The sequence below is a fragment of the Gossypium raimondii genome, chromosome 11, assembly GCF_025698545.1.
Source record: "Gossypium raimondii isolate GPD5lz chromosome 11, ASM2569854v1, whole genome shotgun sequence".
Taxonomy (NCBI): Eukaryota; Viridiplantae; Streptophyta; class Magnoliopsida; order Malvales; family Malvaceae; genus Gossypium; species Gossypium raimondii.
In genome coordinates this window covers 12,387,763-12,404,712 of record NC_068575.1, presented here as the reverse complement: position 1 = coordinate 12,404,712, position 16,950 = coordinate 12,387,763, and the positions used below count along the sequence as shown (strand labels likewise).

The following is a 16,950-nucleotide window of genomic DNA, read 5'->3' as shown; positions in this document are numbered from 1 at the left end:
CCCTTTGTTTTAATTTGATAAAGTTTAGTCTTCTTTTTCTAAAATAAGTTTAATCTTCTACTTTATAATTTTATTAGGTAGCTCATGGAATTTTTTAAAATATAGTTTAAATTAATATTTTTAATTAGTGTGCTTTTTCTTTTAAAATAATTTTAGTACTTTAATAATTAATTAACAGTGTTCATCATTTAAATCAATTAATATATTATAAAAATAAAATAAAAAATCATATCAAATTAAAATATAGAAATTAAATTTCAAATTTAATTATAATAAAGGATTAAAATCTTAATTTATTTTTTCGAAAATGCCCTTCCAAAATGACACAATCACCAAAATCCCCCTATTAGAAGCACCCTAAAATTTGTTTTAAGAAAATAAAAAGAAAATGGTTTAAGCATTCAAAAAATAATAATAATTGTTTTAAAGATGATATAATTTAAAAGCCGAAATTTTTAGTTCTTTGGTTCTAATTTTTCAATTTTTTCCTTGTCCTAAAAAACGAAGTATATTAAACGTTTCCCTCCTCTAAGAAATCTGAGTTGGATTTCCGCTTCAATCGCGAATCTTCTTACCTTCTGGTGAGTCAACTCGTTCTCTTTGATCCCCGATTCCCAATTCACTAATCTTTTAGGCAGTGGCTTAGCAGAGTAGCTCGTGGTCGAAGTTGAATAGAGCTTGAACTTGGAATCGCGTGTTCGTTTTTTTATTATTTCTAGTCTTAGTTCTTCTGTTTCTATAAATTTCATTATTTTAGGGTTTTCAAGTGATTTAGCATTATGTTAATGGCGTTGTTGTTATAGGAGTTCAAGAGAGTTTTTATATAAAAATGAGAAAATTTGCAAATGTGAGGTTTTTAGGAGGGTTTTTTTACTGTTCCTAGAAGTTGATATTGTGTTCTAATTTTGATGTTTTATTACTTCTTTCTATCAAGGAATTGCTTAGTTCAAATTGATATTTCTGTGCTTTTCTTTTAGTTAGGGATTTTTTATTGCTTAACTCTCTTAGTATGAAGCAAATTTGTAGTTGGAAAAATATTAGGATTTGATTCCAAAAATCCTAACATAAATGTAGAAGTTTTAATTCCGTTTTCCTGAGTCATCCTTTTGTTCTAACAAAAGTTGGTGTTTTTTAATGCGTAATGTAACAATACAGAGACACCATTGGTGGAAGCCACTTGCAAGTAATTTTGAGGGTAGTTTGAGAAAATTAAGGAAACCAGTTTCAAGTAATCATGAATGTTTGCCATCTCTGTTTCCTTTTTGTTTTATGCCAAGACTATGTGATTCTCTTGGTTGATTGATCGGTGCGTTTCTTAGTTTGCTGATATGTTTAGTTGCCATCCTTTTAGCTGCTGCTGCTTTGGAGGGTTATTCTCTTTCTTGATGCAACTTGAATAAAGATGGAGGAAAAACATGATGAAGTTGAAGATGTTGACAGAGCCTCTAGTGGTTCTTTTATCGTTGATTCAGATGATGATGATGAACCATCAACATCTGGACAAGATGATGGGTTGCATTTTGAGGTAAGTCAATACTGATGTTTCTTATCATTATATTACTCATCTTTTTGATGGATTTTAAGAACTTCACCATCATCATCACTGTTGCTACTTATATTCTTCTGTGTTTCTAATGCTTGAATTCTTTTTGTACTTATACACACTTTTTTACATGAAATTTGCAGGAGCCATTGACTGAGAAGGAAATAGAAGAGCTGGTATCTGAGTTTTTGGAGGTTGAGAGCAAGGTACCATGTTTATTCAGGCAACTTTGATGCTTTATTTTTCTTTATTATGTTGGAATGTTTTCTCACATTCATTTCAGGCTGCAGAGGCTCAAGAAACACTTGAAAAGGAATCTCTTGCTAATGTGGAGAGTGAAGTGAGAGAGGAGCTGGCCCAAACTCTTAAGGGGGATGATGTTAGTAAACTCTCTTGGTTCTATCTCATCAAAATTATGCCGCTCTTTCCTATCTCTGATTCTTTTTACTTTGTTCATAGTTGGAGACAGCTATAGCAGATGAAATGACCACTTTTATAGAGCAGTGGGAAGCTGTGCTAGATGAGCTTGAAACAGAGAGTGCACAATTGTTGGTCTGCTTCTTTCTTCTATCTTGGTTAAAATCTTTGCTTCCTGATACATATATTTTTGTGTGAATGAGTATTATTATTCATAAAATTAATTTTATGTGGAAAATTAACATTTGAATGTCAGCTCGGATTTTATCTTTTATATTTTAACTTGTACTCTGTGGGCCAAACTTGACTTCTTTTCCTTGGGAGATGAAAAATTTTCTGTTCAATGATGTCTCAGCTCAGCTTTTCTTCTTTTGATGCAACCTAGAGACTAATCTTGAGTTTCTTTAATATTCCCTTTCAATCTTTTCCTTTCTTACTATATGTTCTTCCAATGAATTACTGGTAACCAATGTAATTAATAATTGCCTTTGGTATATCATTGTTAACTTTTTGAATCATATGATTCTTCTCCCGAAGTTTATTTTAGTGGCAAATACAGTTTCTTATGCTCCCCCACCCCCTTCTTTTTTTCTTTTTTCCTGCCTAGAAAGTATGGTTGTTCTTTACATCTGTCTTCTGAACAGGAACAACTTGATGGGGCTGGTATTGAATTACCCAGCCTTTATAAGTGGATTGAGAGTCAAGCTCCAAATGGTTGCTGCACTGAAGCTTGGAAAAGAAGAGCACACTGGGTAGGATCTCAGGTGACTAGTGAAACTGCTGAGTCTTTAGCTGATGCTGAAAAGCATCTTCAAACCCAGAGGCCTGTAAGGAGGTATGATTCTGTCTTAGGATTCTGAATTATTGAGTAGCAATGAACCAGTTAAATTTGGCCATACCATTTGAGAGAGTGTTGCTAAATGTATTGTACCATACAAAGTAGATAAATATTACCCTTGTCCATGTGTGACATTTTAATCCTTAGCTTTTATTTTTTATGCTTCTTGATTGTTGAATTATACAGAAAAAGAGGAGAAAATTCTGTTAGTGCTAGTTAATTAGCCACCATTTTGTGAAACATTGCTTTTGTATGTGTAGTTAATTAGCCAGCCACAGGTAACTACTGCTCAGCCTAAGGCCTTGACCTAAACCCAAGCTCCTAGTTTCAAGGTTTGATGTTATCTTGACATGTCTAATTCTAGAACTAAAACAAAGTATATGTGCTGTTAAAGTTCATCCACCACGTCAAGGTTTTAGCAATAAATTTGGTCCCCTTAGTTCTGCTCTAAAAGGCTTAAGTTGATTTGTAGATCAATGTTTTTGATTCAGGAAACATGGTAGACTATTGGAGGAAGGTGCTAGTGGATTTCTGCAAAAGAAGCTTTCTGATGATATGAGCCAGGAGGCACCAACAGGGAAATCGGACATAGAGTGGAGCTCTTTCATGAAAATTTGTTCTAATGGTTTACCTGAGGATGAAACTGGTTTTGGCAGCAAGAACTGGGCTTCTGTCTACTTGGCCAGCACCCCACAACAAGCTACATTAATGGGACTTAATTTTCCTGGAGTCAATGAGGTGACAAATTCCTTTTCTTTCATAAGCTAGGACTAAAACCCTTTTAGAAATCTTGTTCTTTTATCATCAACATGGTGTTTCTAGCTCTTAAAATTCCTTTTTCTTTCGTTCTTTTTTTCCCCCGGGGTATAGATGAGGAACTAGGGAGTATTGAAGGAGGGAATTGGACTTTGGACCACAAACCTTAGAATAATGTCTTCCCTAAAATTACCGCATGCAATTTTATCTTGTTATTTATCAGGCTGAGACAGATGCTCAAAAGCTTTTTGGATTCACCTGAGCATTTGGCTCCATGGTTAGTGAATTTGTCCCTTACTCAGAGCTGGATTTGAATCCCCTCATCCCTCCTCTACCCCTTGTACCAAAAAATAATCTAAGTGGCATGCCTTGACCCCTTACCTATTCTACCATGCCGTAGGATATTCTTCGTTTCTGGTTTTGGTACCAAAAAGTTTGGCAATCAATTTATACCTAGTCATTTTTTCCATTCATGGACATGATTTCTGTCAACTCAAATGTTGTATTTCTTCTTAACAAAAAGAATTTTACAATGATTACCTTTTATGTGCTTAAAATTTCTCTTTTTATAAAATCTTCAGTAGTCTGTATAGATTCAGTTGTTCTGTGGATGAAGTTTCTGGTAACCATTTTTTATAGGTGGAGGAGATTGAAGATGTTGACGGCAGTTCAGATAATCCACTGGTTGCAGATGCCATAGAAAATGAGAGAGAGCTGATTCTTTCTGAAGAGCAAAGGAAATATTTTAGAAAGGTTAGTCAGCATCGTTTGATGTAATTATTCTTCATTCCCAGAACCTTTACTGCATGGGAATGTATATTCAGTTTTTTATATATCAATCTATTGATATTTTTAATAGCAGCTCCCTGCATTGATCACCTTGAGCTGTATCAATTTTTCCAATAATTTTCTGTCATGTTTTGTAGTTGGTACATTGGAGTGGTCATCTCCTTTTCAAACACTTGTTTCTAAATGTTACTTTTTGTTTGAATCTCTTTTCCTCAAATTGATTATCTGGTCTTTTTTGGAAGATGCATCCTGGATGATATTCATCTGGGTAGTGACTACTGAGAGTTTGCTCAGGGTCATGGACATTCCATGGTGTAATATGTAACCATATGTTATCTTCTACAGTATCCTGCTTGTCAATATTCCAACTCCTACAGCTCATCTATCCTTGCATTAACATCTATGATGTATTGACAGGTCAAAGAGGAAGATGATCTAAATATTGACAAGAAATTTCAGCTGCATTTGAAAAAGAGGAGACATCGAAGGAGATCTAAACAGGTTTTATGGTCAATTACATTTATTGTTTTTCTTCTTGTGCTGCCCTAGATTAGTTCATGTGTCTATATGGGGACACCTTATCATTGACTTAAAGTAACAGAACTCTCATGCACTAAGGCTGAAGATTGATGAAATTTAAGTTCCCTTTGATATAGTATTTAATTAGTTTAACAGTAAATGAAATAGATCATGATGTTTAGTAACATATGACGTTATATTAGTGAATTGCTTACCCTTATATAGTACAAATCTGATAAATCATGTGGCTTTTTGGTGGGTTTGGCTCAAGAAATTTCAAGTGTTGCAGTTATAGTATAATAATAAGAAAAAGTTGCATGGATTTAAAGGTCATTTGGAGTTTGATCTAGTTATTCTTGAAGGAGTAATAGTGGTTTAATGGGACAACCGTGTTCCTTGTATCAATAAAAGTTGGATTCTCAGTTTTGCTTAGAAGGTCTATTGGTAAGAGTTGGGCAAAATATTTTTTGAAGGTTCAGTTGTTTGATGGCGCAAAGCAGAGGACTTGATTCCATTAGGACAAAGAAATTAGTTTAAGGGGTGATGCTTTTGTGTTGTCAATAGTTGTGAGGAAAAACAGTCAGTTTTGTTGTCAGAAATGTACTAGATAATGGGAAGTCTGATGATGGTATTTGCAGAGACTTCTGGACTAGTCCTTATGCTTCAAAGACTGTCTCCTGCATAGGAGACTACCTAATGGCACCCTCCCTTCTCAGGAAAAAAAGGAGCAACAAATTTTCAACTTTATTCCCATCACATGATACTCTAGGAACTGCTTAACAACAAAACCCAATTACACAAAAGAAGAAAGCTTCTTTGCATATTCATCTATGCTAGTTGATCAAATGGAAATAATTTAGCATGTCAGAGGACCTAACATTCTTTAGTGAAACTTAAATGATATATGACTATGCATGCCAGGACTTTTAACATTCTTTCTCCTTTTATGTTACTAAAACCTTGTCCCTCAGAGAATTTTGCTCTTTTGATCAGGTAACAGAAAGCAAATTAGATCAGTCCCAGCCTTTAGAAGACAATTCTAACTCAATTTCAAACAAGGCAAGTAGAGAAGATAGGGAATGCGTGCCTAATAATGAGAATGGGGTTGCTTGTCAGATTTTGAAGGATGATGTGCTTGAAAGTTTTGAATCATGTAAGCTGACCAGGACACAGTCTAGTCCTAATGGCATGTCCGAGTTAGATATGTCTGGTTCTGGAATATCTGTTGGGTCCAAGCGTTCAAATGAAGATATGGAGGCTAATGAAAATAATAAGAAGGCACGGACTGTTATCACAGCTAGTGATGATGAAGCCAATATTACAGTGAAGGATGACTTGATTTCCTCCAAATTGGACGATCAGTTTACTATTCCCGAAAAAAGTGATGCTGATGTGGGTGTTGAATCTATTTCTTCAGAGTGTCTGACTGACAAGTTCATTTGTACCGCTTGTCATAAACTGGCTGTTGAGGTGCAGCAACATCCACTTCTTAAAGTAATTATTTGCAGGGATTGCAAATGCTTCCTGGAAGAGAAAATGCATATGAAGGTACTAATGGTGCAGACTAATTGCATTGTTGACAATATGTTGGCGATGCTACTAAATAGTCCCATGAAATAACCACTGCATAATTTGTTATGTCAGATATGACCTTTTTTCTATTGTGACAGGACTCTGAGTGCTCAGAGTGTTATTGTGGATGGTGCGGACAAAGCAATGACCTATTGAGTTGCGAGTCATGCAAAACATTATTTTGTACAAAGTGTGTAAGGAAGAATATTGGTGAAAAATATTTGCTTGAGGTCCAGGCCTCCGGTTGGCAATGTTGTTGCTGCTCGCCAACTATTCTGCAAAAATTAACATCAGATTTAGAGAGAGCCATGGGATCTTCAGACACAACGGTTTCTAGCTCTGATAGTGAGTCAGAGAATTCAGATGCTGATATTAGTACTTCCGTCAGGTACCTGATATTCCTTTGAGATCTGAAAATTTTAGACAATCTGCATCTCTTTTTCATTTCTTTCTTTTTTTCATCATTTATTTGATTTAAAAATATTTATATATGCTTGTCTTCTCTGAGTTTGTATTAATAGTATTCTGCAACATCTTATTGGAGTCAAGAATGCTGTTGGCAAGTGTTGTTGTAGGATGTTAAGGTTGCTCGTTGCATAATTTTTATTGGTCATACAATAGAAGCTAATGTTTTCAGTACTCATACTTAATTTCTTCCCTGGAGTCATGGCAGACCCAATATGTTATAATTAATGCTTCAATGTATCCCTTGTTTCTAAACCATGCCTCTCATGCATGTGTCATTGATATGACACAAATATCATCATCTCTTGTTATATAAATTACTGTTCAGGCTTTTTTATATAGGTGCAGTTTGTGCAATTTATGCCCCTCCTTTTTTTGCAATTTAGCAATTTTTAGTAGTCTTCATTCAATGTCTTCTTTTTCATGGATATTCTGTGCCATTTTATTTACAATTTGACAGTTAAACTATGTGGTTGATTCAGCCAGTAGGTCTAATGTAATTATGCACCATTTTTCTATATAGCCTATGTCCTATTAGCCATCGATGTGAATGTGTAGGGGTTTCACGTTGTCTGTTTTGGCATATTTAAAATTTGACCAATTAGCATTTAACAATACCAAATATTCTAAGGCTTGTTTCTCTGAGTTAATAACCGGTTGGGTGCTTCTGTACTAGTTCTAAGCGAAAGCAAAAAAAGAAAATTCGAAGGATTCTCGATGATGCTGAATTAGGAGAAGAGACAAAGAGGAAAATTGCAATAGAAAAGGTATCTTATGCTAAGTTTATTCTTTTTAAATCGAACTGGTTTCTGGTACTGAGTTTTGCATTGTGTTCCAATTTTGTAGGAACGTCAAGAGCGCTTAAAATCAATGCAGTTTTCTGCCAAATATAACATGAACTCTTCAAGCTGCAGTAGGAACTTATTAGATGAAGCTAGTGTAGAGGTGCTTGGTGATGCCAATACTGGTTTTATAGTGAATGTTAGGAGGGAGGATGGTGAAGAAGCCGTAAGGGTTCCCCCAAGCATATCAGCCAAATTAAAAGTCCATCAGGTTTCGCTTTCATACTTGTATAAGTTATTGATATATAAGCTTGCAGTTGATATTGTTGTTTACTTGGGCTATTCATCATTTGTTTTGAGCAAGCTATCATTTAATTTGCTTGATTATGTCACATCCTATTGTACTGAAAATTGTCATCTGGTTGTAGTTACTCCCTTTTTTTAATTTGCTTGGTAACACATCCTATTATGTAGCTTTCAAGTTTTAATTCTGACATAGTAAACCTGGATTTCATGAGAGTTCTCATGAAAATATATTCTATTGCTCTTGATTGGGTCTAGATACATCAAACCATTCTCATAGCAATATTTTTACCCATTGACTGATATTACAACGCTTTATGTTATTTTGAACATACAGAAGTGGGGTTGGGGAGGGTGCGTTAAGATGGGTTTTTTTCTTCTTTCCACCCTTTTTGGTTCTGGCTCTTATTAGAGAATTTGGTTGAAAGTCTTTATTGATGATGCTGCTAGTAAGTTCAATCACTGTTGAATGTCTTTTTGGTTGATTTATTGCTGCAGATAGCTGGGATTCGATTTATGTGGGAAAACATTATACAGTCAATCACAAAAGTGAAGTCTGGGGATAAGGGTCTTGGTTGCATTCTAGCTCACACAATGGGCCTTGGTAAAACATTTCAGGTATATTTACTCCCTCTTCTTTATATTTCTTTATTCCTCTCTTTCGGCCCGTCCTCTTTTTGGTATGACCGTGCAGGCATGCCTGCTAGTATATGTTTTGGTGTCATTGTTCTGACCTTATGCTACTCCCATTGCTAACACTCAATTTGTGCTCCTTGTAGTCCAAGTTTTTTGGTGGTTAGCTTGCCTGACATGTCTAGTTCTAATTGCAGGTTATAGCTTTCTTATACACTGCAATGAGAAGTGTTGATTTGGGATTAAAAACTGCACTTATTGTCACTCCTGTAAATGTGCTGCACAACTGGCGCCAGGAGTTCATGAAGTGGAGACCTTCAGAATTAAAGCCCCTCCGTGTCTACATGTTAGAGGATGTGCCAAGGTTCAGTTAATGTTTTTTGAAATATTCAACTAGAAGTTTATCCTATTTTTCCATGCCTTACTATTGTTATAACCTTATATGAATGTTTTTTATGCGTGTAAATGATGGTGTACCCAAATTTTATGCCTCTGCAGGTGTCATTGTAAAACAAAGATTTGTTCTCTTTGGCAAGAGCACATTTGATCTGTATAATGTGGAAAATCCTGCCTTGCAGTTGCCCTTGGAGAACTGAAACTTGTTAGCATAAAATAGGATGCATTTTGTAGTTCTAGAAGCCAAGTTTTATAACATGTGTCGCTAGAGGAAGCAACCATGTGGCTAAGATTAGTTTTATCATTGTCAGGATAGGATAAGGGGGAAGTTTTGCATGTTCTTCTGGATGGTTACTAAGATAAAACTATGGGAAGAATAGGAGCTATAATTGGAATCATAAGTGTTGGAGTAATAAATTTGCATTATCTTAGAAATGATTGTGAACTTGCGTAATCAGGTCTTTTAGTGAAAAAAGAAAAAATGAAATGTTTGGGCTGCCCTACAAATATGCCAGTTAACTTTTATGAGACAGTTACCTGTTCTCTCTTCCATTTTGTGGAAAATTGCTACTGATTTAGGTGGGGGTAAAAAGGAAAATATCTACTGTCTAACTTGCTTGCTGCAATCATTATTTTCTTTCAGGGAGAGACGGGCAGAATTGCTTGCCAAGTGGAGAAGGAAAGGTGGAATTTTTTTAATAGGCTATACTGCTTTTCGAAACTTGTCTCTTGGAAAACATGTGAAGGATCGCAACATGGCTAGAGATATTTGTTATGCTTTGCAGGTGATTGTTATTAACTTCAACAACTTGCCAGGAAATTTTTATTGATTATTCAAATGGTATATTTGACTTGTAGGAATAGTGAAATGTATGGTCAACATAGATTATTATCTGACTAGTTTAAATATTGCTGCTTTATTAGCAAAACAGATTTAGATTGCATTGTATTGAAACCATTTGCCATGAGCATTCTTGGTTATAAACTAGTATAGCTTTTTTATGCACTGTGCTGCAATGCTAGGCCTGTGTGGTTATTGAAGCATTGCTTTGTTTTCAAATTGAAAATGGACGTGGATATTGTATGATTTGAGGTGATTTGACTGTGGTATAGGTCAGTGACTGATAATTTGCTACATATGTATGTATATCATATTTTGCATCATTTCTGGACAAACCGTCTCTGTTACATCCATTTATAAGGATTTTCTGTCTCTGACTCAAGCTTTATTTCTACTTCCAGGATGGTCCTGATATACTAGTTTGTGATGAAGCCCATACTATTAAGAACACCAGGGCTGATACAACCCAGGCGTTGAAACAAGTGAAGTGTCAGAGGAGGATTGCCTTAACTGGATCACCACTTCAGAACAATCTCATGGAGTACTACTGTGTAAGCTATTATTTTTTAGCTAGAAATCTCCTTTTCCCACGTACCAAACACTGTTCTTATTGGGTTTCCTTGGAACAGATGGTTGATTTTGTAAGAGAAGGTTTTCTTGGAAGCAGCCACGAGTTTAGGAACCGGCAAGGCGCTAACCTCTGTATCATCCTCATTCATCTATGTCTCCTTTTTTTGTCAATTTGATGTGATCTTGGTTTTCTGTGTATGCAGCTTCCAAAATCCAATAGAAAATGGTCAGCACACAAATTCAACGCATGAAGATGTAAAAATTATGAATCAAAGGTCCCACATCCTTTATGAACAGTTAAAAGGATTCGTTCAGAGGATGGATATGAGTGTGGTGAAAAAAGACTTGCCTCCTAAAACTGTCTTTGTTATTGCTGTAAAGCTTTCTCCACTACAGCGTAAGCTCTACAAGAGATTCCTTGATGTACATGGTTTTGCAAATGACAGACCTTCTAATGAAAAAATTAGGAAGAGCTTTTTTGCTGGGTACCAGGCCTTGGCTCAGGTACAATCTATACGGCTTGTTCTTTAAGTTTATAAAGCTGCTTTATCACATGATACATGCATGCATGGCAAAACAATCCCTGTATGTGTTAAGATTATGGTGGAAATGAGGATGTCCTGAATTTTGTATTGGCATGGTTGTCTATTAATGAACCACTCACAAAGAAGAAGATGAAAAAAAGAGGTAGAATCAGTTAACCAAATCAAATGTGTTGAGATGCATGGAAAACTTAAAACTTGAGCTCAAAACCGGTGAGGTTCCATATTATCCTGCTAGTCTCACCAAGAGTTGTCCAAAACTCTTTGTATGCAACATCCTTGAGTGTTAATGAATGCAAATACAAGCCACATCCCCCATTTCTTCAGAGGATCTTCAAGCCTAATGCCCTTCTGGAATTACTGTGTTAGATAAAAGTTGATTGTTAAAAAAAAATTATGAAATGACATGATAAGTTACAATAGGTTTACGCCTGAGATTTACAGGATTACCAAAGTAGATCCATGATATCTTATAGAACTGGACAAACCTTTATTAAACTAAAAGCAGGTGCACTTCAACCTTTTAGAAAATAATATGGTCTTCACTTTTTTTCAGTGTTTTATAGGCAGCCTTGTTTGAGTGATGCATATATCTTTGTTCTTAAAATATTTTGGTGCCTTATTTTTGAAATGATAGAACATGTTATCTATCTCATTAACTTTGGAGCATTATTTGAGTAATTCAAGAAAAGAGGCTCATTGATTGGTTTTAGTAAATTGTCAACTAATAGATATTTACAGTGAGAGATGAGAATTATGAACAAACCTAGATAATTTCCTAAGTTCTAGGTTCCATGATGCTTTTAGGATTCTTTTTACTTGCAATTAAATGTTTGAGCTTTTCTAGAATCTATGGGTTGAAAATGATATGGTAGAAGGGTTCATATCAATTTTTTTCTTGTTTTTCTCTCTCTACTTTTTCCCTTAAAAGAAATAATTTTGAATGCATGTTGTTTTGACTTAACTATTTCTTTTAATTAGTAGATATGGAACCATCCTGGGATACTGCAATTGAACAAAGAAGATAGAAACTATATCAGTCGTGAAGATGCTGCTGAAAACTTCCTTGCAGATGAGAGCTCTAGTGATGAAAATATAGATTATAATTTGGGTGTAGGAGGTATTCACTCTCTCTTCATATTTTCTGTACCTAGCATTATTTACATGTGGACATGTCAATTTGCTTGCTAAATATGTTAGTTTTGAATTTATGGCTCGACTAGATAAGGTTGATATTTTTTCTTTTCCCTGAATGCAGTGAACTAATGATGCGTGTTTAGATTCATATCTTGTTTGTTCTTATGATCTGTGGAATTTGTAGGGTATTAGTTTTTTTTATTGAACTGCTAATAATAACAATATATATGCTCATTATTAGTAAGTTGGATAAATCTAGAGTAAGTCTCAACTTATTAGCATGTATGAAAAAATAATAATAAATAAAAGAGAGTGAGGCGGCGGAATCAGAAACATAGTCTTTTTAGGGTGTGAAATTGCAGAGTTAGTGTGACACATAGTGGGTGATAGCTTTGATTTTCCAAGTATTTTGATATAACAAATCGTCAAGATTAAAATTATATTTTATATCCCTTAACAGTTTTAATTGAATAGGTCTCAAATGTCTTCTAGTGTCAAATAAGCTCCAACACAGGCTCTATATGTGTTTTATACTTGATCAAATGTTTTTGAGTTGCTCCTAAAGTATTTTCAAGTGTTTTAAATGTTTTCAAGGCAATAAGGGATAAGAATTGATACCAGAGGTCCAGGAATTAGTACATGGCAAGTCAGTAGTCAAATTTGCAAAACAAGGGAGCAATGTATCTGTACATAGATGGGATGTATCAGTACAAGTCTAGTCAGTAGCCAAATTTGCAAAACAGGGGTGCAAGGTATCAGTACCTGCCTGAAGGTATCGGAACTTGCTTATGAGGTATTAGTACATGTCTTGAAGTACTGATACCCTGGCTTTTCCAACAGCTATATTTTTAGCAAAGTCTCGAGACTTGACCCTGTAGACTGCATATAATGCACGAAATAAATACTTGCGACGGCTCTAATTCATCTCCAACAACTCCAAACTGCTAGATTTCACTTCTTTGATATAAATGCAAGCCAAGAACATTTCAGGATACGAGAGATATTCAAGCATCAAACACGAGAATTAGCTTCAAATATTCATTTTCTTCATTTCTCTTGTACATGTTCTTTTGAGAGCTTATTGTAATATCTTTAATCACTCTCATTTCATTTCTTTGGGATCTTAAATTGTGTAGACATATTCCTTATAGAGGATTTCTTTGTTTACCTGCATTCATTCATCAATTGTAAACTGGGAGTATTCTAGTTGAGCCACAAAAGGTATCAATTTTAAGTAGTGAAAAGATAGTGTTGCAAAGTTTATACCTTATCCTCAAAAGGTATCAATTTTAAGTAGTAAATTGTGAAATACTTGGTTGAGGTATACCAAGGTAATGGAGGTAAGCAATTGGGGCTGAACCACTATAAATTGAATTTGTAAGCTTTTCTCCTTTCTCTTTTAATTTTTAAAAAAGTTTGTAGATATTTTAGAATATCAATTCACCCCCTCTTGGTATTTCCGGACCTAACAGGGGGCAATCTGGTAGGTTTCCAGGTCTGGTCTGCTTACTGCTTTCCCTACCCAGGCAATTAATGTTACTGATTATATCAGTAAATGAGATTGAAAACAAACTTTGAGTAATTTGTAGTCAATGAGAATTGATTTTTGCAGCCTCGTCCATTTCAAGTCATTGAGCCATGTTTATAGTTTATAGAGTAATTGGATAGCTTTCTCTGTTCAATAGGTTTTCATATATTTAACCTTGGTGTCTAAATGGTCTGGCTTCTTGTACTTCAGATAAAACAAGGAGTATGAATGATTCTCTGCATGAAAAAAATGATTACGGGTTTATTCAGAAGGTATGTGAATGTTTTTTGGGTTTTGTTTTTTTAATGTGCCGTTGTGAATCTTCATTAGACAATAGCTTATGTATATATTAGTTTTCTTATCTCGCTGATGCTTGAATGTTTCTCCTTAATAGGGTTGGTGGAGAGATCTTCTTCACCAAAATAATTATAAGGAACTTGACTACAGTGGCAAAATGGTTTTGTTGCTTGACATCATAACCATGTGTTCAAATGTGGGTGACAAGGCACTGATTTTTAGTCAGAGCATTCCAACTTTAGATCTGATAGAACTATATCTTTCAAGATTACCTAGACGCGGAAAAAAAGGGAAGTTCTGGAAAAAGGGGAAAGACTGGTATAGGTGTGTATATCACTGGAAACTGTTTGGAAGTTGTTAAATTTTTTTAATATCATCCTCTTTTGACACCGTATCTTTCATGTTAATTTACTTATTTTTATGGTGAAAGTGTGTTTGCATTTATAGGATTTTTCTACGAATGGTTCTTGCTGCATAAGCATTTTTTTAATTATGCTGTAAGCTTCTCCAAAAATGTACCTGATTTTGCTGGGAAGCTGGTTTATTTTTAATATATAGCATATTGTGATCCTTAACAAGACTGCTATTCGTAAATATGATTGTTATAAGAAATTCTGAAAACAAAGATGTCTCATGCACTCTTTTCTTTGCCATGCACCATACAGGTTGGATGGAAGAACAGAAAGTTCTGAAAGGCAAAAGTTGGTTGAGAAGTTTAATGAGCCAATGAATAAAAGAGCCAAGTGTACTTTGATCTCTACCAGAGCTGGATCTCTTGGGATTAATCTATATGCTGCAAATCGTGTAATTATTGTTGACGGTTCTTGGAACCCTACATATGATCTTCAAGCTATATATCGGGCCTGGAGGTGGGTTTAAGTCAATTATTTCTGTTAAATTTGACTCACATGTTTTGACTGCATAATATGTTTGTTATTATTATAGGTATGGCCAGACAAAGCCGGTGTTTGCTTATCGATTGATGGCACATGGGACTATGGAAGAAAAAATTTATAAGCGTCAGGTAAGAGAAACTTTGTCCTTCTTTGGTTTTTGTTTCTTGAATAACCTTTTGACTTGAAAATGGTGCAAATAGGTGACGAAAGAAGGTCTTGCTGCAAGGGTTGTAGATAGACAACAAGTACATAGGACTATCTCCAAGGAGGAGATGTTACATCTGTTTGAATTTGGTGAGGAAGAGAACTTTGATACTTTAATGGAACTTAGTGAAGAGAACGGAAACCAAAATATGGCTAGTGAAGTTGGAAAGTCACTGAACCCGAAGATTCCTCTCTCCCATGGAAGCTGTTCCTCTGACAAAGTAATGGAAAGTTTACTTAGTAAACATCATCCAAGGTACGGTCAATCTGTTTTTGTCTATTGGTCTCAGCTTTTATTAGCAAGGAATAGGTATTCTCCATTCTTTCTGTTGCGGTTATGTTCATTTTCGTTTAAAAAACAAACCAGCAAAATTAGAAGCTTCTTTATCTGATTCTGCTGTTTGAGTGCTATGTTATACAACATTTGTTCCCGTAATAATTAGAGTAACTTAACTACTATTGATGTTTTTAGGTGGATTGCCAATTTCCATGAACATGAGACCCTTTTGCAAGAGAATGAAGACGAAAAGCTCTCGAAAGAAGAGCAAGATATGGCTTGGGAAGTCTTTCGGAAAACCTTAGAATGGGAGGAGGTACAGCGAGTATCCCTTGATGAATCTGCAGCAGAGCGCAGGCCTGTTGTTCCTGATGTGGCCCCTCCTCCTAAACCAGAGCCTGTGATGAATCACTTAACAAAACCCCAGGGTATTTTCAGGAGTCGGATTGTGCAACGAAAATGTACTAATCTTGCCCACCTACTTACTCTCAGAAGCCAGGGGACAAAATTTGGTTGTAGTACTGTATGTGGGGAATGTGCCCAGGAGATAAGCTGGGAGGACTTAAATAGGGACAGCAAAATAGCAAGGTAACAAAGATAATGATCATTATTTTTTCCTTCATAATATGGTCATTCCAGTGTAATTTGTTGTGATTGTACATGACAACTTATATGATGTCAGTTCAATCCCCTTTTGAACACAATACATTCTTTCTGGGGCCCCTTCATTTACAGTCATTTTTGTGTATGTTTCTTTGGGGGCATGCTGAGGCCTGGGGTGTAGGATTCATGTTCTGGTTTGATGAAGATCATGAAGGTAACCTTTTTTGAAATTTTTGAAAGGGCACACAGGTTGGAGGCAGTGAAAATTTGGACTGGCTGGAATTTGCCCTCTGTTAATCTGAGTTCTAATATATATTTTATTGAAATGAGTACATCAAAGTTTTATCTGCTTCTCTGCCTTATTATAAAAGCTTTTGCTATTATTTTCATGCTAAAGAGGTGAAGTCTGAAATAGGCGAAAATTACAGAATTTTGGACTATGCTGCTCCAAATTGCAACTCTTTTTGGATATCAAGTTTTAATACATCCTTAAGGCTTTAATGGTACTTTGTATTAGTATGTTTATGGAGTTATTACAGCTCATAACCAGTTAAGATTTAATCTAAAGGCAAGGGTACATATCCATCTAGAGTGTCAAGCCATGGTTTGTGATGTACAGGACAGCCATCTATTATTACATACCTTAAGATAAGCTTGATTGCACTAAATGTCTTTTTACGTGTTAAAAACTAAATTGGTTGTATAATTTCTGAAGTTTCTAGTTGAGTTTTAATATTATTACTATTCTTTCATTCAAGTCTTCCATTAGTTTTTTTTTTTTTTTTGCGGAAGTTGTGCATTTAATTCTTATATTTTTCTTTGATCAATTTTAGTTTATATAGTTTTCAAATTTTGAAATTTCAAATTTTAGTCTTGATTCAAACAATAGCGGTTAAACTCATTTGGTTAAATTCAACTATTAGTCTTGTACTATTTATATGGTTGTTTGGCGCATTAGACTTTACAAGTATCGAATTTAATGAATTTAATAATTACTGGTTTGTGAGTATTAAAATTTTATAAAATTTTAAAAGTATAAGGA

General features: G+C 35.0%; 1 protein-coding gene across 2 annotated transcripts; it reads left to right on the top strand.

Annotated features, from left to right (window-relative positions):
- Positions 1 to 414: 414 nt before the first annotated feature.
- Positions 415 to 16,247, top strand: LOC105804599 (protein CHROMATIN REMODELING 20). Of its 2 annotated transcripts, XM_012637272.2 has the most exons (27): positions 433 to 581; positions 1,156 to 1,228; positions 1,352 to 1,525; positions 1,687 to 1,749; positions 1,827 to 1,922; positions 2,003 to 2,095; positions 2,605 to 2,795; positions 3,290 to 3,536; positions 4,194 to 4,307; positions 4,761 to 4,844; positions 5,856 to 6,410; positions 6,533 to 6,822; positions 7,576 to 7,666; positions 7,746 to 7,952; positions 8,483 to 8,602; positions 8,815 to 8,981; positions 9,657 to 9,798; positions 10,256 to 10,405; positions 10,484 to 10,539; positions 10,628 to 10,928; positions 11,951 to 12,086; positions 13,842 to 13,903; positions 14,026 to 14,252; positions 14,594 to 14,797; positions 14,874 to 14,952; positions 15,025 to 15,284; positions 15,501 to 16,247. In XM_012637272.2, exons 3-27 carry the CDS (start codon positions 1,403 to 1,405, stop codon positions 15,895 to 15,897), a joined length of 4,455 nt encoding a protein of 1,484 aa, XP_012492726.1. In that variant the 5' UTR covers positions 433 to 581; positions 1,156 to 1,228; positions 1,352 to 1,402; the 3' UTR covers positions 15,898 to 16,247. The 2 variants fall into 2 exon arrangements, with proteins under 2 accessions (XP_012492727.1, XP_012492726.1); XM_012637273.2 differs by lacking the exon at positions 1,156 to 1,228 and having other exon boundaries at positions 415 to 581.
- The last annotated feature ends 703 nt before the right edge of the window (positions 16,248 to 16,950 follow it).